Below are 26,685 nucleotides of genomic sequence, written 5' to 3'. Positions count from 1 at the left end.
TCTCTCTCTCTCTCTCTATCTCTCTCTCGGCTTCTCTGGATCGGACGAACCCGCAGGAGTTGCGGGTTGTTGGAGTCGGACGGGGGAGGCGAGGTGTGGAGATGACGGGATTTTGTCGGAGAGGAAGGATGAGAGGTCGGTCGGGATAGAGCAGGAGCGAATTTTGCGTCCAGAAGCTCGTGTGAAGTTGGATCGGAAGTGGCGACGGGAGCTTGTGTGTAACGAACGGAGAAGAGCAGCCAATGTTGTTCTCTTGGTTGGCTTTTAAAGGCGTCAAAATTCAGCGATCGAGGCTCTGCGAACAGGAATCCCGGAACGGCGCCTAATGCACAGTGATTCAACGAGATTTCGGGTAGATTTTACGGGATTCATTCGACGAGACGAGGTATCTGAGCAGGATATACGGGACTTTGACAGAGCCAACAGTGATACGAGGTTTCCGGGATTTTTGGCGGGATTCGCGTGAGCTACTCGACAGATTTTGTGGATCCGTGTGTAAGGTATTTTTTAGTCGTTGTTTTCTTTGGTTCCCTTTGAGTATCATTCAGAGGTCAACATGCTAGCAGTGGAAAAGTTCCTTTTATTATAAAACCAAACCACTGCTACTATACACTAATCATTTAGTGTCTATTTAACTACTAACTTTAATTAAAATCTTTCTCTTATCATTGGAGAGAATTAATCTTAGGGGTTTATTCCTATGAAAATTTTGGAACTGTATCGTTAAGTCATCACAAAATGAGGGTAAAATTATCGGATAGTGTCTTATTTGCAATCAAGCCAATAACTTGAAATTCACAAATAAGCTGTCTTCTTGTACAAATATGAGGCTTGTTTTTATGGTGACTTGTTTCTCTTTCGTCTTCCCTCTCTCATCATTTTTTATTACTGATTGAAAGTGAGAGTGAGTTTTGCTATATTTGCTATGCTTTGGATTTTTTATATGACGTGAGATTCTTGATATCATGCATGTTTTTGTAACATTGAATATTCGAGCTGTTAATTTCTTGTAGAAGGCCATAATCTTTTGTCGTAATTGGATTTTATTGTTTTTCTATTTTCATTGATTATTATTATGAATGAATTGTTTTAAGATTAGTAGCTTTTGTATCATGAAATTTGTATGTTTGTTGCATTCTTTCCTGCAATGGAGAAAAAGGATTCATGTAGCCGACCCCACGTAGTGGGATAAAGGCTTGATGATGTTGTTGTTGTTGCATTCTTTCCTGCAATGCAGGTTAAATCTGTATTAGAAACACTTGGACTCTGAAGCATCTTATGTCATAAATCTAGTCACAATTTTAGTAAGAAGCTAGAAAAAGGAAGAAAAAAAGACGCTTCACAACTCGCTGGCCACATGTTACATCACAAATCCGTTGTCATGGGTTGTCTTTATTATTATTATGTTTTCTCTTTTGTGAAATTTTCTCAGAAAGCCAGATCGATAGTTTTTGCAAATGTAACCAGAATTTTTTTACTTTATGTGCCAATTATATAAACAGAATTTGCCCATGTTTAATTTTGTCAAGCAAAATTCTTTTCCAGATACAAGGGAGTTGCAGAAAGTGCCATTCATCCCTGTTGCAAATGGGACTCGCTTTGTTACAGTGACATCTTTGTTTGTTCGTCTAACAACTAACCTTTCACCATTTGCATTTGAGCTTCCCAGTATGTATTTACCATTTGTGAAGATTTTGAAGGAAATTGGGATACATGAAGTTCTTACAGTTGACCATGCGAGAGACCTTATCATGAACATCCAAAATTCCTGTGGATATCAACGCCTTAATCCAAACGAACTTCGTGCCATTATGGAAATATTGAATTTCATTTGCAGCAGCGCTATCAAATCAAGTTCTGATAGATCTGAGAATGTATTTGATCATATAGTACCAGATGATGGCTGCAGGCTTGTATCAGCGAACTCCTGTGTATATGTGGATTCTTATGCTTCACAGTTTCTTGCTGAAATAGATGCTTCTAGGATTAGATTTTGTCACCCAGAGCTTCCCGAAAATATATGCGTGACTTTAGGCATCAAAAAGGTTTCTGATGTTGTCATTGAGGTATGCTGCATTAGCTGTTTTATCTTGCTCATTTATGTTTCATGCAAATTTTGACATTGTGGCTCTTTCGCAAGTGTTTTGTTTGATAAATTGAATTTTTTTCTCAGGAACTAGATGAACCCCAATTGCAACTTGTGGATCAGATTGGTTCTGTTCCATTGAGCAAGATAAAGAATAAGCTTTTAAGCAAACAACTTCAGCATGCACTCTGGAAATTAATTGATGGTATGAAATACCACTCTTCATCATTTGAAGTGATGAATTTGGAACACTTGGAAAGGTCGCTAAGTCAGGTGGCATATAAATTGCAGTTTGTTAAATTACTTCATACTCGTTTTCTTCTACTTCCAAATAATGTGGATATTACACGCATACCAAAGGATTTTGGTATACCTGAATGGAATTTGAGTCCCAGGCATCGTACTGTACATTTTGTGGATAAATCAAGGAACAAAATTTTAGTCGCAGAACCTCCAAGCTACATATCCATATATGATGTTGTTGCCACAGTCGTAAGTCAGATTTTAAAGGCACCATCCATATTACCAATTGGGCCGCTCCTTGCTTGCCCAGATGGTTCTGAGAAAGCATTTCTGATTGCATTGAAACTAGGATCTGAAATTGGAATCATTAGAGAAGGTAAAACCAATATACTTGCAGGGAAGGAACTGGTTCCTCAGGATGCTCTTCAGGTGCAGCTCCTGCCCATGAGACCTTTTTATAGAGGCGAGATAGTTGCATGGAAACATGGTAAAGAAGGGGACAAACTAAGATATGGTGTTGTTTCAGAAGATGTGAGGCCAACTTCTGGTCAAGCAATTCACAAGATACCTTTGGAAATATTTCCTGGAGTGCTTCAAGCACTTCTATCAACTCAAGTTTTCTCTTTCAAAAATGTTTCTATGGGAGATGTTACTTATATGTCATCGTTGCCAGAAAGCAGTCAGGTCACCTCCAAAAATGTGCTGCTCAATGTTCAGGAAAATAAAGATTCTGAAAATGGCAAAGTAGAGCAACAGGTTAGAATGGCTGATTAAATGGAATCTTACTTTTTATTTTAGCTAATATTTTAAAATCTAATGAGGCAACTTCTGTGGTAGACTGGAAGAGAACTGCGGTATGGTAAAGTATCTGCAGAAGAGACAGTTCGAGCTGTCCATGACATGCTCTTAACTGCTGGAATCAACATGGATACTGAGCAGCAGACACTCCTACGGACGACTCTTGCCCTTCAAGAACAGATCAAAGAGTTTCAGGTGGCCCTGTTAGTTGAGCAGGTTTGTTAATGACTTGCTTCCCTTTAACTATTTCTAACACGCAACTTTATAGCGCAGGACTTCTTGCAATGCCTTTAGAATTTGTTTTGCTGGCATACTCAGAAGACAAAATTTTTAAAAATTAAGATGAATCAAGGATTACTTTTCTCTCTGTTGGAGTTAAATGATAGTTACATGTCCTCCATTCTGTTTGGCAATGTTGAATGGGTTTTAATATGAGCCAGAAAATAAATTACAAAAAATCAATAGGCCCATCATTAGAATGTTTAGATGGATGTGTGCTAAAACTAAAAAGGATAGAATGTGAAATTATCATGTTTGAAATCTTTTAAGAGTAAAATCTAGTGAAGTTAAATAGTAAGTAATAAAATTATGTGGTTTGGACAAATACAATAAATGTAAAATATGCATCAATAAGAGTAGAATTAATGTGATAAGAATAGAAGGAAAAGTTCGTAAAAAAAGGGGCACCAAAAGTTGTATTGTAAGGTGAAATAGCATGTGAAGATTGGTATGGCTTGTGACCCCCAACTATAATAAGTGAACAATCATTATGAATAAGGCCGATGATGATGATGGCTTGTTACATTTGGAGGGACATATTGTGAGCATTAACACGAGCATACCAATATTCTAAGTTGTAATATCTACTTTAGCTGTTTAAGTTCATATTTTTATTTTCTAGTTTATTTTGATGTAATCATGTCAATGTTGATTGCACCTATAAGAAATGGAATGTATTATCTTATATTTTGATTACTTTGATGGTTTTAATTACTGCTATAAGTATTTTGTTTCAACTATCATTGGATTATCTACTCAACACTTCTAATCCCTGTTGACCTCTGTTATACAGCCAAAAGAAACACACAAAAAAAAAAGTTTAAAATGAAAATATATGTTATAATCCGTTGAGTCCTCCGCGAATCCAGCAAGAAATCTCTCAAAGACCTATAGCTCGGTGTCATTCGCATCGCTTCTCCGCAATATATGCGCAAAACTTGCCTTGATTGCTACTCTTCGACTTCTTTAAAAGCAAGCCTCTTCTTCTCTGACTCTGCTTCCACCCTCAACTCCAACACACGAAATCTACAAGCCCTCCGACTTCTCCCCATTCGCATGCTTCATGCTCTCCGATCTCCACATGACCGCAAGCCTTAACCTTCAAATCCATTCGATGCTTACGATCTCCAAAGCTGACACCTCATTCCTGCATACAAGCCCTAAAGGGGAAAATGGAACTTAGAGATTGCAAATCGGAGAAAACTCTTTGAACATTTGATGTTAAAAAATGGAGGATTATCTATCAAATTTGTGTTGGACAAATACGAGAATATGACACTTAGATTTATACTACGCATCATGAGAGTTTTTTGGGCTTTTAGGTGTCCAAAGAAAATATTTCATTCATCTAACTTGGGTTAGGAGAATGGGAAAGAAATCAGATTAATATTCCTATATTCGATATAGGAATATGAGTTATTTTTACCCAATAAAAGAATTTTGTTGGATGCAAACTCTTCCATAGCTTTGAGGTTAAGGGACGAGATTTTTGTGGGCTCCGAAAATTCGGCCCCGGCCTCCTTGCCGCGCATACTGATTGCATTTATTTAGGCGAGAGGAGTTTTAACGGAATAAGTTCCAGGGTAAATTTATGAAGGCATATGGGTTTGTAGATAAGACACTACCCAGAGATTTCGCCCTCATTTTGCGAAGACTTTATGATCTGAGTTCTGGTTTCCTATAGGCGCAAGCCCCTATAGTTAATTATCCCTCTCGATAACGAGAGAGAACTTTCGATTAAGGCTAGTCGTCGATCAGATACGTATAAATACGTGTTATCTGGCATATAGTAGCAGCATGAGTTTAGATTTGGGAATTAAAGGTTTTATATTTAAATTAGAAATATCACCATTTAGCACTTAAAGCAGATGATGGGGGGGATAGATGATGGACCCGATCAAGATCCCATGGTTTCATCGTCTCAAGCCATCGTGGTCCCTAGTCTACTTAGTCAGAGGAGGTAGTCGACCCAACCTGACAGAAGGATCCTTGTCGGCAGTCATAGGTTGCTTCGTCCAAGGGGACCTTATAGACCCTGGGGTGAATGTTTGTCTAAGGGGATAAATTTGAATCCACCTTAGCTAACAGAGGGCTTTGTGCCCTATCGATTATATCCTATTGACTCATATCTCAAGAATTTGATGCCATTAAGGAGCGTATTGGCTCTGGCCATAACCGGTATCTGTGGTGCTATTTGGCGGCAAAACCACTCGGTTCAGAGGGCCCCGGGTCATAACCGTTTACCTGCAGTGCCATTTGGCGGCAAAACTGCCGATTAGAGGACACGTACCACATCCTTACTGGTAGGAGATTGTTTGATAATTGATCCTAGTGATATTTTCGACTAGGCATTTGGCTCTTTGTGATTTGAAGTAGTATTTGAATTTGTCCATCCCGGCAAACTGTTGCAGAGGGTGGATGGATTTTGCTTTATGTGTTTGATGGATTGATTTTTATTTTAAATATTTTTGGAATTTTGAATGATTTTGGATTTCTTGGATTTTTTGGTATTTGGATGGAATTTTGAGTGTTTGGAATGGACCCCTCCGGTTGAGATTTTCATTCAACGCGGCCATCATCAGGGTGTTTGGGGCATTTCCATTTTATGAATTGAACCTTGTCAACTCTGTCTACTGGTCGACAAAGGATCAGATTTCGTGGGTTTATGCATTTATTAGTGAATTCTCTTGATTATAGGCCTTGAAGGCTAATATGAATGTATTAAAACAAATACACTGGTCGCCACAACCGTGTATTTGTTTGAAGGTTCGAATCTTGTCGACTCCTATTGATCCGTATAGAATGATCGGGTTCGAACTAGAATTCACTTATCGACCCGCACAGCATTCCTAGACGTCACGTGTGTACCGATAACACGCTCGCCGGGGCCCGTGTTGGTTCTTGATTGTATTTACCCCTTGGTGTACCCATGTGCATATAAATTACGGTGCATGTGCAGGGGTATTTTGAAATATTTGTAAACGTCTTCTGTCCGTTTGCAAGAACGTTGCGGATTCGGTGGCGTTGCGTGAATGTCACGAGGCATCCCATTATCTTGGTGTTGGTTCCCCTTTTCTTATTCACCGGGGAGGTCTTCTTCTTGAAGTTCATGGCCATTGCTTTAAAATGGACTCTTTTCAAGCTCTTTAGCATAGTAGACTTGTTACTTCCGGTGTTTGTGGACACCAGAACTATTTTTCTTCTTAAATATAGGACTAAGAAGAAGCATTGGAACACCAGGAAGTTTAGTTCTGATTTGTTCAAATTTCCTTTTCGATTCGGCCAGGGGGTGTACTTTTTCATATCTCGGGTTGCCCTTGTACTCGAAATACTTGAAGATTTTAATCACCACTGTCATAGGTGATACTTGTACTTGTGTCTACAGTGGTTCGTTGTGCTTACGATGTACCCACTGTTGTTATCCACAAATATTCATTTGCAGAGGACCACTGTATACACTACAACCTAGTAATAGTATTTGTAGAAGAGCAGTTGTCCCTACACCATATCCACATTTCACCAACCTCAGGTGGTTTGATGATTGCACTTGCTTGTGGGGGCGGATCTTTGATTGTTGGTCTCCAGTATTGCCATCTCAATCAACAGGTTCGTTGCATTATGCTTATACATGTTTGTGATGTATTGCTACTCTTTCACACTTGTTCACGAACATGTGTTGAATGTACAGTGGGCTTCGTACAAAGGATTGTAGGTATTTGCATTCGTTGAACATCAAATCTCCTCGGCTTGTAGAAGACAGGCGCATCTATTTTCCCCCGCCTCATGATAGGATGTATAGGCATCTTAATATTTGTAGTAGGCTCCTCGCATTCTCCTTGTCGTGTGCACAGTGAGTTTTGAAGGTTCCTTGCATTTATTTGACATTGAATTGTTGTTACTTGTGTGCTTGTCGCTTAATAGTTCTTTGCATTTCAATCACCGTGACTCTACTTTGATATTCGTTGAGGATTTCGTGCTATAGCTTATAAACATAAACTATTGTTAATTTCTCTTTACAAGCAGGTTGTACTTGGAATTCTTTACTCAGAACAAGTTCAATTTTGAGAATTTGAGTTCAAGTCAAATTCGTAGTTCTTCGTGTTTATCCTTTCGAATTCAGGTCCGAGCTCAAGTTAATGCCGCTTGGTCCAAATCTAGTCCAAGTATTCAAGTTCACATGCCCCTTGTGTTACAAATTGTTCAAGCCAATAATGTTCGAGTTCACAGTACAGGTTCAAATGATCTTGTTTAATTCATCTCATTTTTGGATTGAGTTTGAGTTTGAGTTTACTTGAGTTCGAGGCAAGTCCTTATTATCACTTTCATTCCAAGTTTTTAATGCATTTCGTTCAAATTGGATTCAATTCATTTAAGCTCATTTTCAAAGGTCCCCTGCTCGTGTTCAATCAAGTTCAAAAGTCCACAATTCATTGTTTATTGGAGTCTGGATCCTTGCATGTCTTTTCGAGTTCAAAACAGATCTCGAGTGTATCAATATTTCACCCGAAATTTCAGCAGCCTCCCGGAATCTCCCCCGTTCAGGGGAAAACTACGAGAAACTAGACCTTCCCACCACGTGCAATAAAGGCATATATGGCAGGATACCGTGGCCGTGCTCTTTCCTCCCACCATGCGTAATAAAGGTGTGTATGGGGTCTTCGATACCTGTTTAAAAGATACAGTTTGCTTTCCCCCGTTCGGGGGTACTTATGAATGACCCCGTCTCATCGTATGTGCCGCACCGGGGTTCCACCTTACCACGCGCAATAAAGGCGTGTATAGATGGTTTTTTGGTGCGCCACGAACGTCGAAATAGAGTTTAGGTGATTGCTCGCCTCGTCATAGGCGTCGGACCGGGGTCCCATCCCAACACACGCAAAAAAGGTGTGTATAGGCGATTTTCCGGTCCGCTGCAAACAACGAAAGCGAGAATCTAAGTTTAGAAAATTCGTACCTTCACGAGTTTTATTAATAATAAAAATAATAATAAAACCAAAATCCTCTCCCTCTCCACTCTCTATTCGGCAGAAATACGGGGTTTGGCCGTGGAAGCGCACGGAAGGATCGAGTTACCTTCACACAGAGCGAGCTCTGTGGTTGCCTCCGATCAAGACGTTGAACTTCCGATCCGACTGGATAGGAAGGTCGCTGGAGGAGCGAAGTCGAACGTCAACAAAGGAGCAAGAGAAGCGGCATGAGAGACCAGGGAGAGTTGCCTTCACGCGAGCAAGCACCGATCGCTACTTCCGATCTAACTGTCGTAACTTCCGATCCTAGGGGGAGGAAAGGTTATCGGACAAGCGAGAGTGAGAGAGGAAGAGAGATCGGAGAGGAAGAGCGGGATTGGGAGAAGAGAGCGGGAATGAGCTAGGAGGCCGAAGGCCTCGCTCTCGCCTCCTTTTAACGACGTGGAGAGGTATCGTGCAAGCGACATGGGTTGTGCGAAGCTCGACATACCGCGATCGTGGGAGGGATGGCGACGACGTGCGAACGCGACGGGTCGTGGGATGGCAGAGCAGGTAAGTGATTTTATTTTGAATTTTGTTTTCTTTGATACAACAGGTCAACATGCACGCTCTCATAGCTTAGCGGGGACATTTCTAAGTACCTATACACGCTCTGTATCGTGGTGGGATCGAAGATGTACAACCGCGGTGTCACCCGACACATATCATATACGCTCTCATAGCGTGGTGGGATGGCCCAGTTTCTCATAGTTTCTCCTAAACGAGGGAGATAGCAGGAGGCTGCCAATCCAGTTTGAAAATGCACATGGACTTGGACAAATTAACAGGGGACTTATGAACTTGATTTAGACCAAATGACAATGACCTGACTTAAACAATTAACTGGAAATTGAACTCAAGCTTGAATAAAATGGCAGGGAACTTGGACTTGAACTTAAATAAACTTGAACAAATCAACAAGGAACTTAACTACAAGCAAGACAATAAAGGACTTGCAAATTGAAATTGAGCATACTAATGGAACCATATGAAAAATGACATAATGCTACAAATGAATTTATGATTTGCAAACTAACAAGCTCTAACTTAAGTGCAAATGAACATATATAAGGTTAGTGGTGGTTAAAAAACTTGCAAATACTACTTACTAGCAAGTGGTAGTGAAGTTGTGAACAACAAAATCAAATTTCGTGACACGATATGATGTTCTCTATGGATAACAAAACTTGCATACGGATGATAGCAACTCAATATAAGGTGAAATATATTAAACCTCGCGAACAAAGGTGACTGATATGCAACAAATACAATCATTTGTGGGCTCTTGTAGCAAGAATACTACAACATCCTCACAATCAACATCAAGATACGAACAAGCACACTGATCTGCATGCTAGCAAGGATAGAAGATTTTAGTGAATGCAAATATCCACTAGTAGTGATGGAAAATTTGTTGCAAGCACAGTAACTTTCTACGAACATTGAAAGTCAACATATAGTGGGTTTAGTAAGTTGCCGACAATGTATGTGGGAAAATTAACATTGAATGCAACTTGCTTAAGCAATCAACATCAGCTTATTTTTAACAAAGTCTCTTACAAACATACACAATGCAACATATTTGAAACACATACGAGTCCCTACGAGTTATTGTGGGAAACTTCTTATTCATGCAATAATCTTCCTACAAGCAGGAGGGGTCAATGTGTGATGAACATGATGATCTAATTAATGCATGTGTGATGTGTGTAACAAATTGTCTACAATGCATGGCAATAAGTTGCAACGAATGCAGATACTTGCAAGCAATGATAAAAGATTGTGAGCATACATAATATCATCCTTCACAACCAACACTAGAAAAAGTCAGGGTGCTTCTACCGCCAACAACATTAAAATACAAATAAGTATATTTAATTCTGCAAGCAACAAAAGAAATCCAAAGCATACATAGCGACATTATTCACAGCAAACACTTGAAAATGCTATGCCAGATGTGAAGGTCATATGTGAACACATATACATATATAACTTGCAGGCAATGATAGTAGATATGCAATGGCTATAACAAGTACATCCCACAGTTAATACCAATCTACAAGCAGACACACTAGAGTCCATGCAAATGACGACAAAAAGCCTACAATGCGTATTACAGGTTACTTACAAGTAAGAATGAAGACCCACAATGCATACAAGAAATGTGCAGGGAATATGGTGATTTATTAGCAATCACATATGTTGGATGCTAACATCTGTAAGCAAATCAACCAACATCAGTTCGAAAATGAGCATGTTAATCCACTTGCAAGCAGTGATAGTAGAAATATTGCAGGACTGCAACAAACACAAGTTCTTATAGGCCGCTGTTAAAAGACCCTTCATAGGTGCAACAAGTTACCTACAAACATGGGGAGTAGGCATATGATGAACACAGTGTTCACAAGCTGTCATAACAGAAGGCAATGAATGCTATTGCAATTTTATAATCAGTCGCCGTTCAATATTGAGCAAATACATTGATCCATTGCGATCAAACACCAGATGATATGCAACAAATACAAGTCTCGTGGCCCTTGACCCGCTATACACACAAAAGGTCATCTACAAACAAAATTCCATATGACTACAACGAATGTAAATGCCTACATTTCGCTATAGGAAACCCGTTTTTCATACCCATGCCCATGCTGCTACTATATGCCAGATATCATGTATCTTTACGCATCTGATCGACGACTAGCCTTAATTAAAAGTTCTCTTTCGTTATTGGAAGGGGTAATTACCTATAGGGGCTTGAGCGCTATAGGAAACCAAAACTTAAATCTAAAGTCGTCGCAAAATGAGGGTGAAATCTCTGCATAGTGACTTATCTAAAAACACAATCTGCCTTCCCAAAATATACCCAAAGCTCAATACGTTAAAACTCTTGGAGAGCAACAGGGAGGTCGGGGCGTGAATTTTTGGAGCCCACAATCCCGTACTCCTTTTCAATCTCTTTGAGTTGGTACGTGTGGTGTTGGTACTATGGTTAGCCTTGTTTTCCTTTCTCAAGTTAGCACTGTACAGTAGTGGTTCCTGCTTTCTGTTGCTTGGAGTCAGTGGATTAGTTTTCTTTCGTATGCTTCTCTTTACCATCCTTCAGGAGTTATTGTGGGTTTGGAAACAACTTCAGTTGATAGCTATTTTTATATTATCTCAATTTTATTTTAAGACTGAACAAGTGAATAAAATTAATCATGAAATCTCCAATTTTTTATCTTCATCTCCTCTTGTTCTAATTTTCCAAGATATACCTATAAAATTTTCCCATGTTGACCAAATCTAAGGTTCATTAAAATTGATGAATCAAATAACCTAAATTTCTTAAATAACTTGGTGTGGGCTCCGAAAATTCGGCCCCGGCCTCCCCGCTTTTCTTTTCATTTGGCGAGGGAGTTTTAATTAAATAAGTACCGGGGTAAATTTTGGAAGGCAGATGGGTTTGTAGATAAGACACTACTGATGTAGAACTATATGCTAAATCGTAAACTTGCACAAAATATTTAAGAACAATTTCAGATTTTCGTAATTAGCGATTAAAACAACAACGTAAAATAAATAAAAGGTTACTTCCGCTTAGGCTAAGCCACACAAGAGACTAAACCACATCAAAACACTTAGAAGAATTAAAACATTGCATGATTAGTAGTTTCCAACTTAACCAAACTATAACAATGAGGACTAGGAGCAAAGAAGTAACAAATCCTATGAATACTAATGGATGGAAATAAGTAGACAATCTCTTGTTTGAACAAATCTCAATAAGGTAAATAGAATTTGAAAAGTAAATGGATCTAGGAAGAAGATCACCTTCTCGGAGAAATGACGTGAATTACTACGAACCTTCTGTTAGTTTCCCTTCCCTAGCCTTGATCACAATGAGTAGCAATTGGTAAGTGGTCTTCTCTTGAATCAACAATGGTTGGAGTCAATTCGAGGAAGGCCAATGAAGAGATCCATGCACTCTTAGCCTTCGTACGCCAAAACCGGATTCAAACTCCAGATCGATCTTCCATCTCAAATCAATGTAGGAGATACACCTTGAGAGGAGGGTGAAGAGAGAGAGAGAGAGAGTGGGCGGTGGGAAGAAAATGGCCGGCGGGTTGTGAGGGAGAGGGAGGCGGCTAGGGTTAGGGGGCGGCTAGGTTAGATGGAATAGAATTTGTTTCAAATTCCAAATCTGAAATTATTCTCAGATTTAAATAAAAATGGAGGGAAAGTAATTTGATTTTGAATTTCAAATAACATGTAATAAGGTCCCTTAATGGAGCATTAAAGGAGAGGGGCCCACTAATGGGGCGGCGGCATAGAGAGGGGGGAAGGGATTAGGGGAAAAGTAATTATGCGTTTCCTAATCCACTCCGACTAATTAATGATGAAATTTTCAAATCCGCTCAATTTCAAATTTGAAATTTGAAACATCATTGAAACTTACCTAATTTGGCGTCGGGCAAATTTGGAAACTTCCACAATGAATTTTAAAATTTGAAAATTCGTGGGTAAGACGAGATGGGGCCAGTAATTGACAGAGGGAATGGTGGTGGATGAAGGGGAGGTCGGCGGCTAAGAAGGTGGCCGGTGGGATGAAGGTGAGGGTTCGGGTTTGGGGTGATGGCGGGGTTGAGCTTGGATGGAAGAGGTTATGAGGTGATGATGAGTGGTAGGGGATAACCGGCGGCGGATGTTGGATAGAAGGGAAAGAAGGGAGGAGGATAACCAAGTGCCACCGGTGGTGACTGTTGGGTGCGACGGGTGGCCTCTCCTAGGCTCCACCAAGCTCTCAAACTCTCTCTCAAGCTCTCACAAAAGCTTCAAGAAGATAAACGCAGGAAAATTTTCTTTTTCATTCATTAACCATCAAAAGTACAAGAGGAAGGCTATAAATAGCCTAGTACAATGACATAAAATAAAAGACTAAAATACCTTCGAGGGGCTACAAGACTCAATCCCTCAAGCAAGGGTAAAAAGGGAAAAATGCAGAAATAAAAATACATCAAAATAAAATGATCATACTAAAATTAGAAATATATCGGGTAGATCGTGGCCGTAGATCTACGGCCACGTCGACGGTAGACTTTCCAACTGATGTCCCCATCATTCTCCAGGGGTGGGAGAAAACTCGACTCTGTCGAGTAAGAATCTCTCTCGTAAAGCTCCAAAGCATCTGGGTCTATCCGCTGCAGCTCCTCGCGGTCTATCCACGTGTCCTCCGATTCAGGTTTTCCTCTCCACCTGATCAAGTACCTTCTCCTTCCACCTTCCTTTGTAGAGATAATATCATCACTCAAAACTGTGTCTACTTTATCAGCCATGGGTAGTTTGGGAATGGTAGGAAGGGGGGCAAATTCGGGTTTTCCAATGGTGGGGTTATATCAGGCTGTTGCAAAAATGGGTTGGGTGGATTGAAATCAGGGCCTTCGTAAGCAACTACATCCTCAATGTTAAAAGTCGGGTTGATGTTGAAATCCTCGGGGAGGTCTACCACGTATACATTGTCATTGATTTTCCTTAATATTTTGAAAGGCCCGGCACTCTTGGCGTGTAGCTTCTTAACGGTTCCTTGTGGGAACCGTTCCGAACGGATCCGCACCATCACGGAGTCACCCACTTTAAAAGTTTTAAATCGTCGTTTTAAATCAGCATATAACTTGTAATCTTTGTTGCTCTTTTCAATATTTTGTGCAATTTCCTTATGCAGTTCATGCAGATGGGATGCAAATGCAGATGCTGACTCAGAAATCCTATACCTAGAACTCATAGGCATCAAATCTAATGGTTGTCTAGGCTTAAACCCGTATACAATCTCAGAAGGACTTAGACCCGTGGTTCGGTTGACAGAATTATTATACGCAAACTCAGCAGTGGGTAGGATAGTGTCCCAGTCTCTAATATGATCCCCAACCAACGAACGCAACAGGTTTCCCAAACTTCTATTAACTACCTCTGTCTGACCATCCGTCTGTGGGTGAAAGGCAGTGGAAAATTGTAGCTTAGTACCCATCTTCATCCATAGGGTTTTCCAGAAGTAACTAGTGAACATAACATCTCGATCCGATACAATGGTTTTGGGTAAACCGTGCAGGCGGACGACCTCATTAAAATAAAGCTTGGCGATATGAGAGGCATCAGATGTTTTGGAACAGGGGAGGAAATGAGCCATTTTGGAAAATCGATCTACAACTACGCATATGGCATCATTCCTTCGCAGTGTCTTCGGCAAGCCTAAAATAAAATCCATACTAACGTCCTGCCAAGGACAACTAGGCACAGGTAACGGAGTGTAAAGCCCAGTGTTCTGCTTACGTTGCTTGGCTAATTGACACGTGTGACACCTAGCAACCATTCTACCAACATCTCTCTTAAGGCTCGGCCAAAAGAAACGGTACTCAACGGCCTCAATCGTCTTATCTCTCCCAAAATGTCCAGCGAGGCCCCCAGCGTGTAGTTCCCACACAATAAATTCCCTAAGGGAGGTGTGAGGTATACAAAGCTTTTGGGCTTTGAAAAGGTAACCATCATCCAAAAGGAAATCGTCCACGAGGCGAGTGCTTCCTGTGGACAGGGAAGAGTAAATTTCTTTGAAGTCTGGGCACTCGAGATAATCCATCCTCATCTGATCAAAATCCACGACTTCCGCTCTCAACTCAAGAGTAGTCATCATCCGTCGGCTGAGAGCGTCAGCAGCCTTATTCTCGACCCCTGCCTTGTGCCTAAGAGTGTACGTGTACTCCTGAAGAAATTCTACCCATCGGCCATGTCGGGCATTAAGTTTCTTTTGAGAATTAATGTATCTCAAAGCCTCGTGATCCGAAAAGATGACGAACTCTTGCAGGAGCAAGTAGTGTCGCCAGTAGCGAAGGGATTGGATCACAGCGCAGAATTTTTTATCGTAAGTGGAGCAACGCTGCCTAATATCATTCAGTTTCTCGCTGAAATAAGCTACAGGGTGACCCTCCTAGGAGAGGACTCCTCCAATTCCGACCCCCGAAGCATCGCAGGTCACTTCAAAGACTTTAGAGAAGTCAGGAAGTCTCATCACTGGGGCTTCCACCATTCGTTTCTTAATCTCATTGAATGCTCTAGTGGCAGCCGGGGTCCAATGAAAATCACCCTTCTTAAGACAATCAGTGATAGGAGATACAATGGTGCTGAAGTTTCGGATGAATCTCCTATAGAAGGTCGCTAACCCGTGGAAGCTGTGAACTTCCCGGATGTTCTGAGGGACAGGCCAGTCAACTATGGCTCTAACCTTCTCGGGGTCGGCAGAAACCCCTTGTGCAAATACAATAAAGCCCAGAAAGATGACTTGGTCTACGAGGAAAGTACATTTCTTAGGATTAGCATAAAACTGTTCTTTCCTCAAGACATCACAAACTTGCTTAAGGTGGTCAAGGTGCTGATCAACAGAATGGCTATAGATAAGTATGTCATCAAAATAGACGAGAACGAACTTACCCATAAAGGGGCGCAACACCTGAGTCATAACCCTCATAAAAGTGCTAGGGGCATTACTCAATCCAAAGGGCGTGACTAACCACTCATAAAGGCCATCTTTCATTTTGAAAGCGGTTTTCCACTCATCACCGGGTCGGATCCGGATCTGGTGGTATCCACTCTTAAGATCAATTTTGGAGAATAAAGTTGCACCCGTCATCATATCGAGCATGTCATCGAGCCTCGGAATAGGGAATCGATATTTGATGGTGATCTTGTTGATAGCACGACTATCAACACACATTCTCCAAGTTCCGTCCTTCTTCGATGTGAGAAGGGCCGGCACCGCACAGGGACTAAGACTCTCCTTAATGAAACCTCGTTGCAGTAACTCGTCAACCTGCTTCTTAAGCTCGGCATGTTCCGTGGGGTTCATGCGGTAGTGGAGCAGGTTTGGAAGGGAGGCTCCGGGGACGAAGTCTATAGCATGTTGAATGTCTCTAAGCGGTGGTAACTGATCTGGGAGATCATCGGGAAAGACATCAGCATATTGTCCTAAAATAGGTTGTACCTCCTCAGGGATGGGCTCGTCAGATTCAGTGGAAATCTCACGACTGACTAAGGCAAACAGAGGGGCGCCTTGGGCAATCTCAGTAATCATATCCTTGGCGGTGACAAAGTTCAGGCCCCTCTTAGATTTGGCTGGGTTGGATTTTGTGGCATCCGTAACCCGGGGCTGTGATGGCAAAAGCTTAATCTTTTTGCCCACATGTTCAAACACGCAGGTGTTTGAACGCCCATAAATGTGGACATCGTTATTGTAGATCCAGGGGCGACCTAGCAAAATTTGTTCAACATTCATAGCCAACTCATCGCACCAGACATTCTCCTTATAAGTGGCAAAGGAGATGGGTGCGTGGCTTCGTTCCTTCACCTCCAAGGCATTGGAGTTGACCCACGATACCTTATACGGGTTGGGGTGAGGTCTGGCAGACAGACCTAACTGGGATACCATGCTGGAGGAAACAGCATTAATGCAACTTCCACTATGACTTTATAGTTCTTGACTTTGATTTTGGTGTAGGTATGGAAAATCGTGGTCCTACGCCAGTCATCAGTGGGTGTCGAGTGTGATAGTGCACATCTCACCACGCAGATGGGAGGGGTATTCGACTGTTGAAGGCAATTGAGGACTGTAGAGTCTCGTCCTCCTCGAAGTACTCGCCTTCTTCCCCAACTTGGTGGATCTGATCAACCTCGGGCTCGAGATCGTCCTCAGTTACTTCCTCAACGATCGAAACCTTGTAGTGACTGGAGCACTGAGAAGCGATATGCCCATACCCCTGGCATCAAAAGCACTTGGTCCCGGGACTGGACCGAGGGGCATCCATGGTGGGAGGTTTACTTCTAAAATCAGATCTAGGTGCAGGTGGACCCGTGGGTGGTCAGGTCGTGCTCCCCGAAGTAGGTCGTGAAACAGGGGGGTGCGGGGTGGAACTACCGGCTGATCTATACGAGGGTCTAGAGTCATGTGATCGGTTCGGATGCTGAGAACGGGACTCCTCTAGATCAAGCACTAGACTGTAGGCATTCTCCAGTGTAGTGACGTTCCGGGCAAAAAGTTCATTGCGTAAGTCTTCCTTTGCAGCGAATCAGGTAATCATCGAAGGATGCTATGTAATCCTTAACGGGTTTGCTTCCTTGGGTAAGTCGGTTCCACCTGTCAAGGAGTCTAGGGAAATAAGAAGGAGGTAGGTATTTTTGTTTAAGTTCATGTTTCATGGACGCCCAATCAGTAATGGGGTACTCGTTGCGGGACTCCCTAAGACTTTCTAAGTTCGACCAGAATTGGCTAGCTCTTCCAATAAGCTTCATCTCCGCGAACCTAACCTTTCTAGCTTCAGAAATGTTATACCACTTGAAGAAACTATACATACCTTTAATCCAATCAAGGAAGAGTTGTGGATCTAAGGTGCCATCGAAGGTGGGTGCTTCTACCTTGATATTCTTCATCAAGTGTATGTCGGGGTCATGGTTGGTGTCGTGTATGTAATGAGGATTTCGATAAGGGGCACGTGGGGGCCCATCATCTTGAAAAGTATCATCCCCATACATGGAAGGTGGCCTAGACGGTGTGTAGAGGGGTGCTTGGTTCCTACCTCGTTCTAGGTTATCGAACCGATCAGTTGTTTGTCGCCGAAGTTCCGCTAGGTCGGACTGGTTCTCCTTAAGTTGTTGACTAATCGCGCCCATTTGACCTACCAACAGGTCTAAGGTCCTGCTAAGTTGTTCCGGGTCCATTCCTAAACACTATGGGTGACTTAGGAGGGGTTCTAGTCGGAAAACAGCAGCTAAACCCTAAAGGAACACGCTTAATCTGAAGGAATAAGGTGCAGGAAACTCAAGGACAGCAATCTACACGTAAGGCTTAAGGTTCTTTATGCAAATAATGAAGTGGGGAAGTGAGAGACAGCACTTAGGCACCAAAACGATGAACCTACAGCACACTAAATGTTGCAGGAAATGTTTGGACAGCAACTAAACAAAGTGCAAAGTGATCCTAGACAACTAGAGGAGTTATAACAAAGAGGGCAGCACTTAAAATCCCAAAATCAACACTTAATGCTCATTAAATGCATGCAGAAATTCCTGGACAGCAAATGTAAGTGAAGATTAAAATGTTTTTATAGATGTTATGCATGCCAAATTAAATATGCAAGCCTAAGTAATAGCCTAGGATGAATTCTAGCAAATGTATCGCATGCTAGCCATGCTCTGATACCAAGATGATATAGAACTATATGCTAAATCGGAAACTTGCACAAAATATTTAAGAACAATTTCAGATTTTCGTTATTAGCGATTAAAACAACAACGTAAAACAAATAAACGGTTACTTCCGCTTAGGCTAAGCCACACAAGAGACTAAACCACATCAAAACACTTAGAAGAATTAAAACATTGCATGATTAGTAGTTTCCAACTTAACCAAACTATAACAATGAGGACTAGGAGCAAAGAAGTAACAAATCCTATGACTACTAATGGATGGAAATAAGTAGACACAATCTCTTGTTTGAACAAATCTCAATAAGGTAAGTAGAATTTGAAAAGTAAATGGATCTAGGAAGAAGATCACCTTCTCGGAGAAATGACGTGAATTACTACGAACCTTCCATTAGTTTCCCTTCCCTAGCCTTGATCACAATGAGTAGCAATTGGTAAGTGGTCTTCTCTTGAATCAACAATGGTTGGAGTCAATTCGAGGAAGGCCAATGAAGAGATCCATGCACTCTTAGCCTTCGTACGCCAAAACCGGATTCAAACTCCGGATCAATCTTCCATCTCAAATCAATGTAGGAGATACACCTTGAGAGGAGGGTGAAGAGAGAGAGAGAGAGTGGGCGGTGGGAAGAAAATGGCCGGCGGGTTGTGAGGGAGAGGGAGGCGGCTAGGTTAGATGGAATAGAATTTGTTTCAAATTCCAAATCTGAAATTATTCTCAGATTTAAGTAAAAGGGAGGGAAAGTAATTTGATTTTGAATTTCAAATAGCATGTAATAAGGTCCCTTAATGGAGCATTAAAGGAGAGGGGCCCACTAATAGGGCCGGCGTCATAGAGAGGGGGGAAGGGATTAGGGGAAAAGTAATTATGCGTTTCCTAATCCACTCCGACTAATTAATGATGAAAATTTCAAATCCGCTCAAATTCAAATTTGAAATTTGAAACATCATTGAAACTTTCCTAATTTGGCGTCGGGCAAATTTGGAAACTTCCACAATGAATTTCAAAATTTGAAAATTCGTGGGTAAGACGAAATGGGGCCAGTAATTGACAAAGGGAATGGTGGTGGATGAAGGGGAGGCCGGCGGCTAAGAAAGTGGCCGGCGGGATGAAGGTGAGGGTTTGGGTTTGGGGTGATGGCGGGGTTGAGCTTGGATGGAAGAGGTTATGAGGTGGTGATGAGTGGTAGGGGATAACCGGTGGCGGATGTTGGATAGAAGGGAAAGAAGGGAGGAGGATAACCAAGAGCCACCGGTGGTGACTGTTGGGTGCGACGGGTGGCCTCTCCTAGGCTCCACCAAGCTCTCAAACTCTCACAAAAGCTTCAAGAAGATAAACGCAGGAAAATTTTCTTTTTCATTCATTAACCATCAAAAGTACAAGAAGAAGGCTATAAATAGCCTAGTACAATGACATACAATAAAAGACTAAAATACCCTCGAGGGGCTACAAGACTCAATCCCTCAAGCAAGGGTAAAAAGGGAAAATTCCAGAAATAAAAATACATCAAAATAAAATAATCATACTAAAATCAGAAATAGATCGGGTAGATCGTGGCCGTAGATCTACGGCCACGTCGACGGTAGACTTTCCAACTGATGTCCCCATCAACTACCCAGAGATTTCGCCCTCATTTTGCGAGGACTTTGTGATCTGAGTTCTGGTTTCCTATAGGCGCAAGCCCCTATAGTTAATTACCCCTCCCGATAACGAGAGAGAACTTTCGATTAAGGCTAGTCGTCAATCAGATACGTAGAATATACATGTTATCTGGCATATAGTAGCAGCATAAGTTTGGATTTGAGAAATTGGAATTTGAATGATTGAGATTGGGATATTTGATGGTTTTGGAAGGTTTAATATTTAAAATAGAAATTTCACCATCTTGCACTTAAAGCGGATGGTGGTGGAATGGATGGTAGAACCGATCAAGATCCCATGGTTCCGTCGTCCCGGGCCATCGTAGTCCCTGGTCTACTTAGTCAGAGGAGGTAGTCGACCCAACCTGACAGAAGGATCCTTGTTGGCAGCCATGGGTTGCTTCGTCCAAGGGGACCCTGTAGATCGGGGTTGAATGTTTGTCTAAGGGGCTAAATTTGAATCCACCTTAGCTAACGGAGAGATTTGTGCCCTATCGATCATATCCTATTGATTCATATCTTAAGGATTTGGTGCCAATAAGGAACGTAACGGTGCTGGCCATAACCGTATTTCGTGGTGCCATTTAGCGGCAAAATCACTCGGTTCAGAGGGCCCTGGGTCATAACCGTTTATCCTGCGGTGCCATTTGGCGGCGAACCGCCGGTCAGAGGACACGTACCACGTCCTTACTGGCATAAGACTTTTTGAGAATGGATCCTAGTAATATTTTCGACTAGGCATTTAGTTCTTTGTGAGCTGAAGTAAACTTTAATTTGTCCACCTTGGCAAACTATTGCGGAGGGTGGATGGGTTTTTTGCTTTAAGTGATTGATAGTTTATTTCAATTTTAAATATTTCTTATTTTAGGATTTGTGGAGTTTTTGGATTTGGACTTTTATGGATATTTTGGGTGGAGCTTTGGAATATGGACTTTGGATATTTGGGAGATATTTGAAGATATCTGGGAACCCCCCCGGTTGAGATCTGCATTCAACTCGGCTATCATCGGGGTGTTCGGGGTCATTTCTTCTTTGTTTATTGAATATTGTCAACTCTATTGAATTATCGATAGAGGATCGGATTTCGTAAGCTTTATACCCTTGATAGTGAATTCTCATTGTTATAGGCATTAAAGGCCTAATATGAATGTATTAAGACAAATATAATGGTCGCCACAACCGTATATTTGTTTGTTGGTTCGAACCCTGTCGACTTCTATTGAACCGTATAGAAGGATCGGTTTCGAACTTGAATTCACTTGTCAACCCGCGCAGCATCCCTAGACGTCACGTGTGTATCAATAACACGCTCGCTGGGGCCCATGTGGGTTCTTGATTACTTTTACCCCTTTTAGTGTATATATGTGTATACAAACTACTGTGCACGTGCAGGGGTACTTTGAGATGGTCATAGTTGTGCATATAACTGTTGTTTGGATGCACACAACTTTTCATTTGAGATCTTGTACACGCCTTCTGTCCACTAGTACGAATGTTACGGATCCGGTGGCGTGGCGTGGCAGCTTCTGAATGGAGTTGTTCGCTGCTTCGTATAGGTAGACTATAGTACACTACTCTTTGCCTTCTGCAGGTGGATCGTAGTGTACCAACTAATCTCCTGCCTTGGGTTGTAGAAGCTTTATGCATTCTGCCGTGATTTTGACTTTTACGATACGTAGATGTATTCATCCTTAGACTAAAGTTGACTACAGGATACTGCATTTACTGTAGTCTTTATATATCTACCCATGGGTGGATGTTGTGGCACTAACGAATCTCCTGCTTTAACCTGTAGGAGCTCGTATTTGCTGACAGCCTTATGTATTTGCTCGTAGATGTCACTTAATGTTCATACCGGATCTCTTATAGAAACTCGTAGGAACTTGCATTTGCAATATTCCTTTGGAACTTTGCTCGTAAGTGGTGTTTAGCATGTATGATGAATCTTCAACAAGGGCCTACGGATGTTCGTACTTGCTACATATTATTCTTCTTCAATTACACTGGACTGATATATTTGTTTGCTATTGAATGGTAGTTGATTGTGAGAATGTTGCAACACTCACAACCCGCCACTGATTGACACTTGTAAGCGTATCAATATGCATATAACAAATCTTCCTTTATTGTCAATGGGTATTTGCATTTGTTATTATTACATTGCTTCCATATGCTTGTGTTTTGATGTTGGCCACAGAATATCACCATATTCATCAAATTCATCAGATTATCGTGCTAGTAGGATGACTTGCATTTGTTGGTGTTTGTGTTTTCAATCAATGCGATGATTCTTCAACATTCACACGATACTTTAGCTTATTATTTGAGAACAAGCCATCGCATTCTACCATTTCTTATCGATTTTCCTTTGTCCTGAAAGTCAAGGTGATTGTTGCGTGTCGTCTATTGCATTTATTATATATTCATGTACTTTCTTCAAGAGTATATAGTCGTACTCATCACTGTCTCCCCGTACACATATCTACAAGATAGTGTTCCATACCATTTTTAAAGGGCTTTGTACATTTGGTTGTACAACTAATATAAATATTGAAACCAATCAGTTGTTGTTCTTCTATGGTTTGCAGTGCAAGTCATCACTAATCAACACTGAAACTTTCATTCAACATAAGCCCCATTACTTGTAGGATTCAATTCATTTGATTGAATCTTGCGTGATGAATTGGTCTCTCCATTGAAATGACAAATACTCATTGGAGATTTTGTGCTGTTAAGTATGAACATACTATTGCATTTCTCCATTTGATTCTTGCTTGAAAATATGTTGATACAAGTTATGTTGAAAATTCACAAGTTCATGTTCATTCTATGCTCAAATTAAGCTAATGTTATTCGAGTCCTTCTTGTTGTTCAAACTCAAGTCCCACTTAGTTCAAAATTTGGACCCTTATTCATCACACATTCGTTGCAAATCCATCTCACTTGGTTCAAACCAAGTTCATTTTGAATCAAGCTTTGAATGAGGTCTTTTAATTAATCATTCACCTTTGTATTTAGTCGATTCAATTGTCCAAAGCAAATCCAAACAAAGTTTGTTGTGATCTTGGCAAGTTCAAATTCCAATTTAGATCGTTACTTGAGTAGTCATGTGTCCCATGTTGTCCTTGCAAATGCAATTTCATATCCAAATTGTTCAAGTCTTTGATTGCTTGAGTTTGAGTTTATTTGGTTTAAGTTTGGGTTCAAATTCAATGCCAAAGTCCTCTGTAATCTTGTTTGGTTCATGTTCTTTGCACCAATCTCATTTTTGTTCAAACAAGTCCGAGTCCAATTTCATTTCTTGTTCAAGTCCTTGGATTTTCAATCCAAATTTCGGCAGCCTCCCGGCGTCTCCCCTGTTTAGGGGAAAAACTATGAGGCAACCTTTCCCCTCGACGCTACGTGAGTGCTTCAGGTAGGTGTCAAAAATGACACCGCGGTCGCATATGTGTTTTTTTTATCCCCGCCCGCTACGTGAGCGTTTAAAGGTGTTTTTAGGTTTGTTTATTATAAGAAGAAAACAGGTGTTAGAAATAAACACAGATTTCCCCCCTCTGCACCACGTGGTCGTTCGGGGGTACTTATATAAAAATAAAGAAAACTAAGAACATTTTTTTTTATCATCTTCGCTGTAAGCGTCGCATCGGTTTCCCGCCCTACAACGCTACTTGAGCTCCAAGGGGGTTTGCCGGCTCGTTGCTAGCATTGAAGAGGGATCCTTAAGTCGTCGCACGCATCACATCGGTTTCCAGCCCTATAACGCTACGTGAGCGCCTCGGGGGTTTGCCGGCCCGTCGCAAGCATCGAGAAAAGAACCATTTCATTTTTTTAATAATTAATAATTGTTATAATTAACCATTAATTATAAAAAAGGATTAATTATAATTAATTAATTATAATTAGTAATATCTAATTATAATTAATAATTATAAATAATAATAAAAATAAAATCCCCCTCCTCCCCCTCTTAGCTCGGCCTACTCATGGGATTAGGCCGAACAGACGAGCGAAAGGGAGAACGTTACCTTCACCGCAACCGAGCTCTCGGTTTTGCTCCGATCAAAATGTCGTGACTCCGAATCCGACAGGAAGAGAATGTCGTCGGAGGGGCTTGGAGAGGAGTCGGGTAGATGATCGGCTAGAGCGACAGGTCGTGGAAGCAGAGGGATCGGGGAAGAGAGGTCGGGCCTGGGCTTGGAGTTCGGCACAGCAAGGTAAGAGTTTGGTTCCCTCCTTCCTCCCTCTCTCTCTCTCTCTCTCTCTGATCGGAAGGGAACGGGAGGCAGCAACAGGATGAGAAGTTTCGGTGGCTAACTGGAGGCGGAATGGAGGTCGGAGTCACGGAAGGAGAAGAGGTCGTGGAAGCAGCTACGGGAGTCGAGCGAAGAAAGGCTTCGCTTGGGTCGGTATTTAACGACGCGAATGGGGCAGCGATCGAGAGCCGATTTCACGCAGGAAGTGCGGAGAAGTGATCGTTCACGGCGCCGATTCAGCGGGATTCGTGGATCCGACAGGATACGAGGTTTTTTTTTTTTTTGTCTTTGTTTTTGTCTTCCTTCGGGCATTATACGAAGGTTAACACTTGGTTTACCCTAACGCATGTTAAACCAAATGCATTTATCCATACTGACCCATCAAATGTCTATGGTTTACCCAAGCATTTCAAATAACTTGGTTTATCCTACACTAAACACATGTACTTATTTATAATTAAAAAGTAAATCACAATTATTTGACTTTTATACTAAATAGACAAATAAAATGAACAACTCATAGGCTACTTAATCAAACATGACAAATATCAGTTTTGATAATTAATTCATAAGGTTGTGGTGGTGCATGGCCATTGATACTTTATTAATGAGCATTGTAACCTGTCTTTTGTTGATTATTCATAGGACTGAAATTTTTCAACTGTTCAAAATATGTGCTTACCTGCTTGTGATGCATGGTGTTATTAGGGTAAACAAAGTTATTTGAATCAATCTTTGATTAGAAAAAATAATTACAGGCAATCTGCATTGTTGCCAATGCCATATTGAAAGATTTCTCTCAGCATATATGCTCAAATCTTGTTCTGGAATGTTACATCGGAGCTCAATATTGATGTCCATAAAGCTAACTACTCTAACAATATTAGGTTCCATGTAGGAACCCCGTAGTTCTGCAACGAAAATAACTCGACTTCTTTTTTCTTTTACAAACTAGAAAATATGATTTGAAAAACGGTGAATTTAATGAAGCTCGTCATTCTAAATGATTGAAAACTGACGAATTTGACGGAGTACATTAAGTTAGACTTCGTTTGGGACGGCTTTCTTTCTAGTAAAATCTATTTTTTTATTAGAAATCTACTTTAAGAAGAAGTAAGAAAGCTGTCCCAAACGAAGCTTTAATCAGCAATCAATATTTTTTTTTTAACTCCAGAAATATCATCAAATTCCTAAAAACAATGATTTCATTATCAAGCACAATATGATTCAAACAAAATCATCAATCTCCGAAACTTTTTTTTTTTTCTATCTGCAAGCGACCAAATGAGCTCTAAGACTGATTTTACAGGACAAATTTCCATTGTTAATATCTGCTTCCCATGTTATGACTGCAGGAAAAGACAGAAACAGCAAGCAAAGATGCTGATACAGCAAAAGCTGCTTGGTCCTGTCGTGTTTGTCTTAGTTCTGAGGTCGACACCGCCATTGTTCCTTGTGGCCATGTCCTCTGCTACAAATGCTGTTCTGAAGTTCACCGGTGTCCTTTCTGCCGCTGCTTTATTTCAAATAAGCAGAAAATTTTCCGCCCATGAATGCCTGCAGCTGAATGATTACAAAAAGATCTGTAAAACTTAAGAAGATATTCCAAAGTTCCGAATTGAAGATTCAAGAAAATAAGAACAACAAATCTACATAGACATCCAAGAAGCAATCACTGAAGAATTCATATGGTACATAACTTAAAAGAAGATATTTGTAAAAAGTTTTTTCTTTCTTTTTTTTTTAAGTTTTTTTTCTATTTTACAAATAATCTTGTAAAAATTCCATTTATGAGGTAATTCAATTGAAATAACCATTCATTTTTTGTGATATCCGACCTCTTGTGCATGTTTTTTGAGTGATGAACTAATCTAAACCCTTTGGATGCTAATTATCATGTAGAACTGCCTAATTTTCATAATAACTGGATTTGGTTTTTGTCCCTATTGATATTTAAAATATAAAGGCGATCTGTTCACTTCTATATGGTCTGCTTGTTGAAGTTTACTTTTTTTTTTTTAATGAGAAAAGAATCAAAATGATCGTTTAATTATTTTTGGAGAATAAAAATGATTCATTCTCAATTATATTAAAGGATTATTTTGGTTCCTTAAATCTTTAATCAAAATAGTCTGGTGACGGGATTATTTTGATTCCT

At 40.8% G+C, this 26,685-nt stretch overlaps 1 protein-coding gene across 2 annotated transcripts in view; it reads left to right on the top strand.

The window, feature by feature from the left end:
• LOC110097571 overlaps positions 1-26,418 on the top strand; it is a 115,272-nt gene extending 88,854 nt beyond the window's left edge. For both annotated transcript variants that reach the window (XM_020824018.2, XM_020824019.2), the window contains exons 10-13: positions 1,546-2,066; positions 2,174-3,085; positions 3,167-3,343; positions 25,883-26,418. In XM_020824018.2, coding sequence (XP_020679677.1) covers positions 1,546-2,066; positions 2,174-3,085; positions 3,167-3,343; positions 25,883-26,080 — 1,808 coding nt within the window. In that variant the 3' untranslated portion in view covers positions 26,081-26,418. The remainder of the gene's footprint in view (positions 1-1,545; positions 2,067-2,173; positions 3,086-3,166; positions 3,344-25,882) is intronic.
• Positions 26,419-26,685: the final 267 nt, after the last annotated feature.

The sequence above is a fragment of the Dendrobium catenatum genome, unplaced genomic scaffold (genome assembly GCF_001605985.2).
Source record: "Dendrobium catenatum unplaced genomic scaffold, ASM160598v2 fragScaff_scaffold_390, whole genome shotgun sequence".
NCBI classification, from domain to species: domain Eukaryota; kingdom Viridiplantae; phylum Streptophyta; class Magnoliopsida; order Asparagales; family Orchidaceae; genus Dendrobium; species Dendrobium catenatum.
This window is presented reverse-complemented; position numbering and strand designations above follow the sequence as displayed.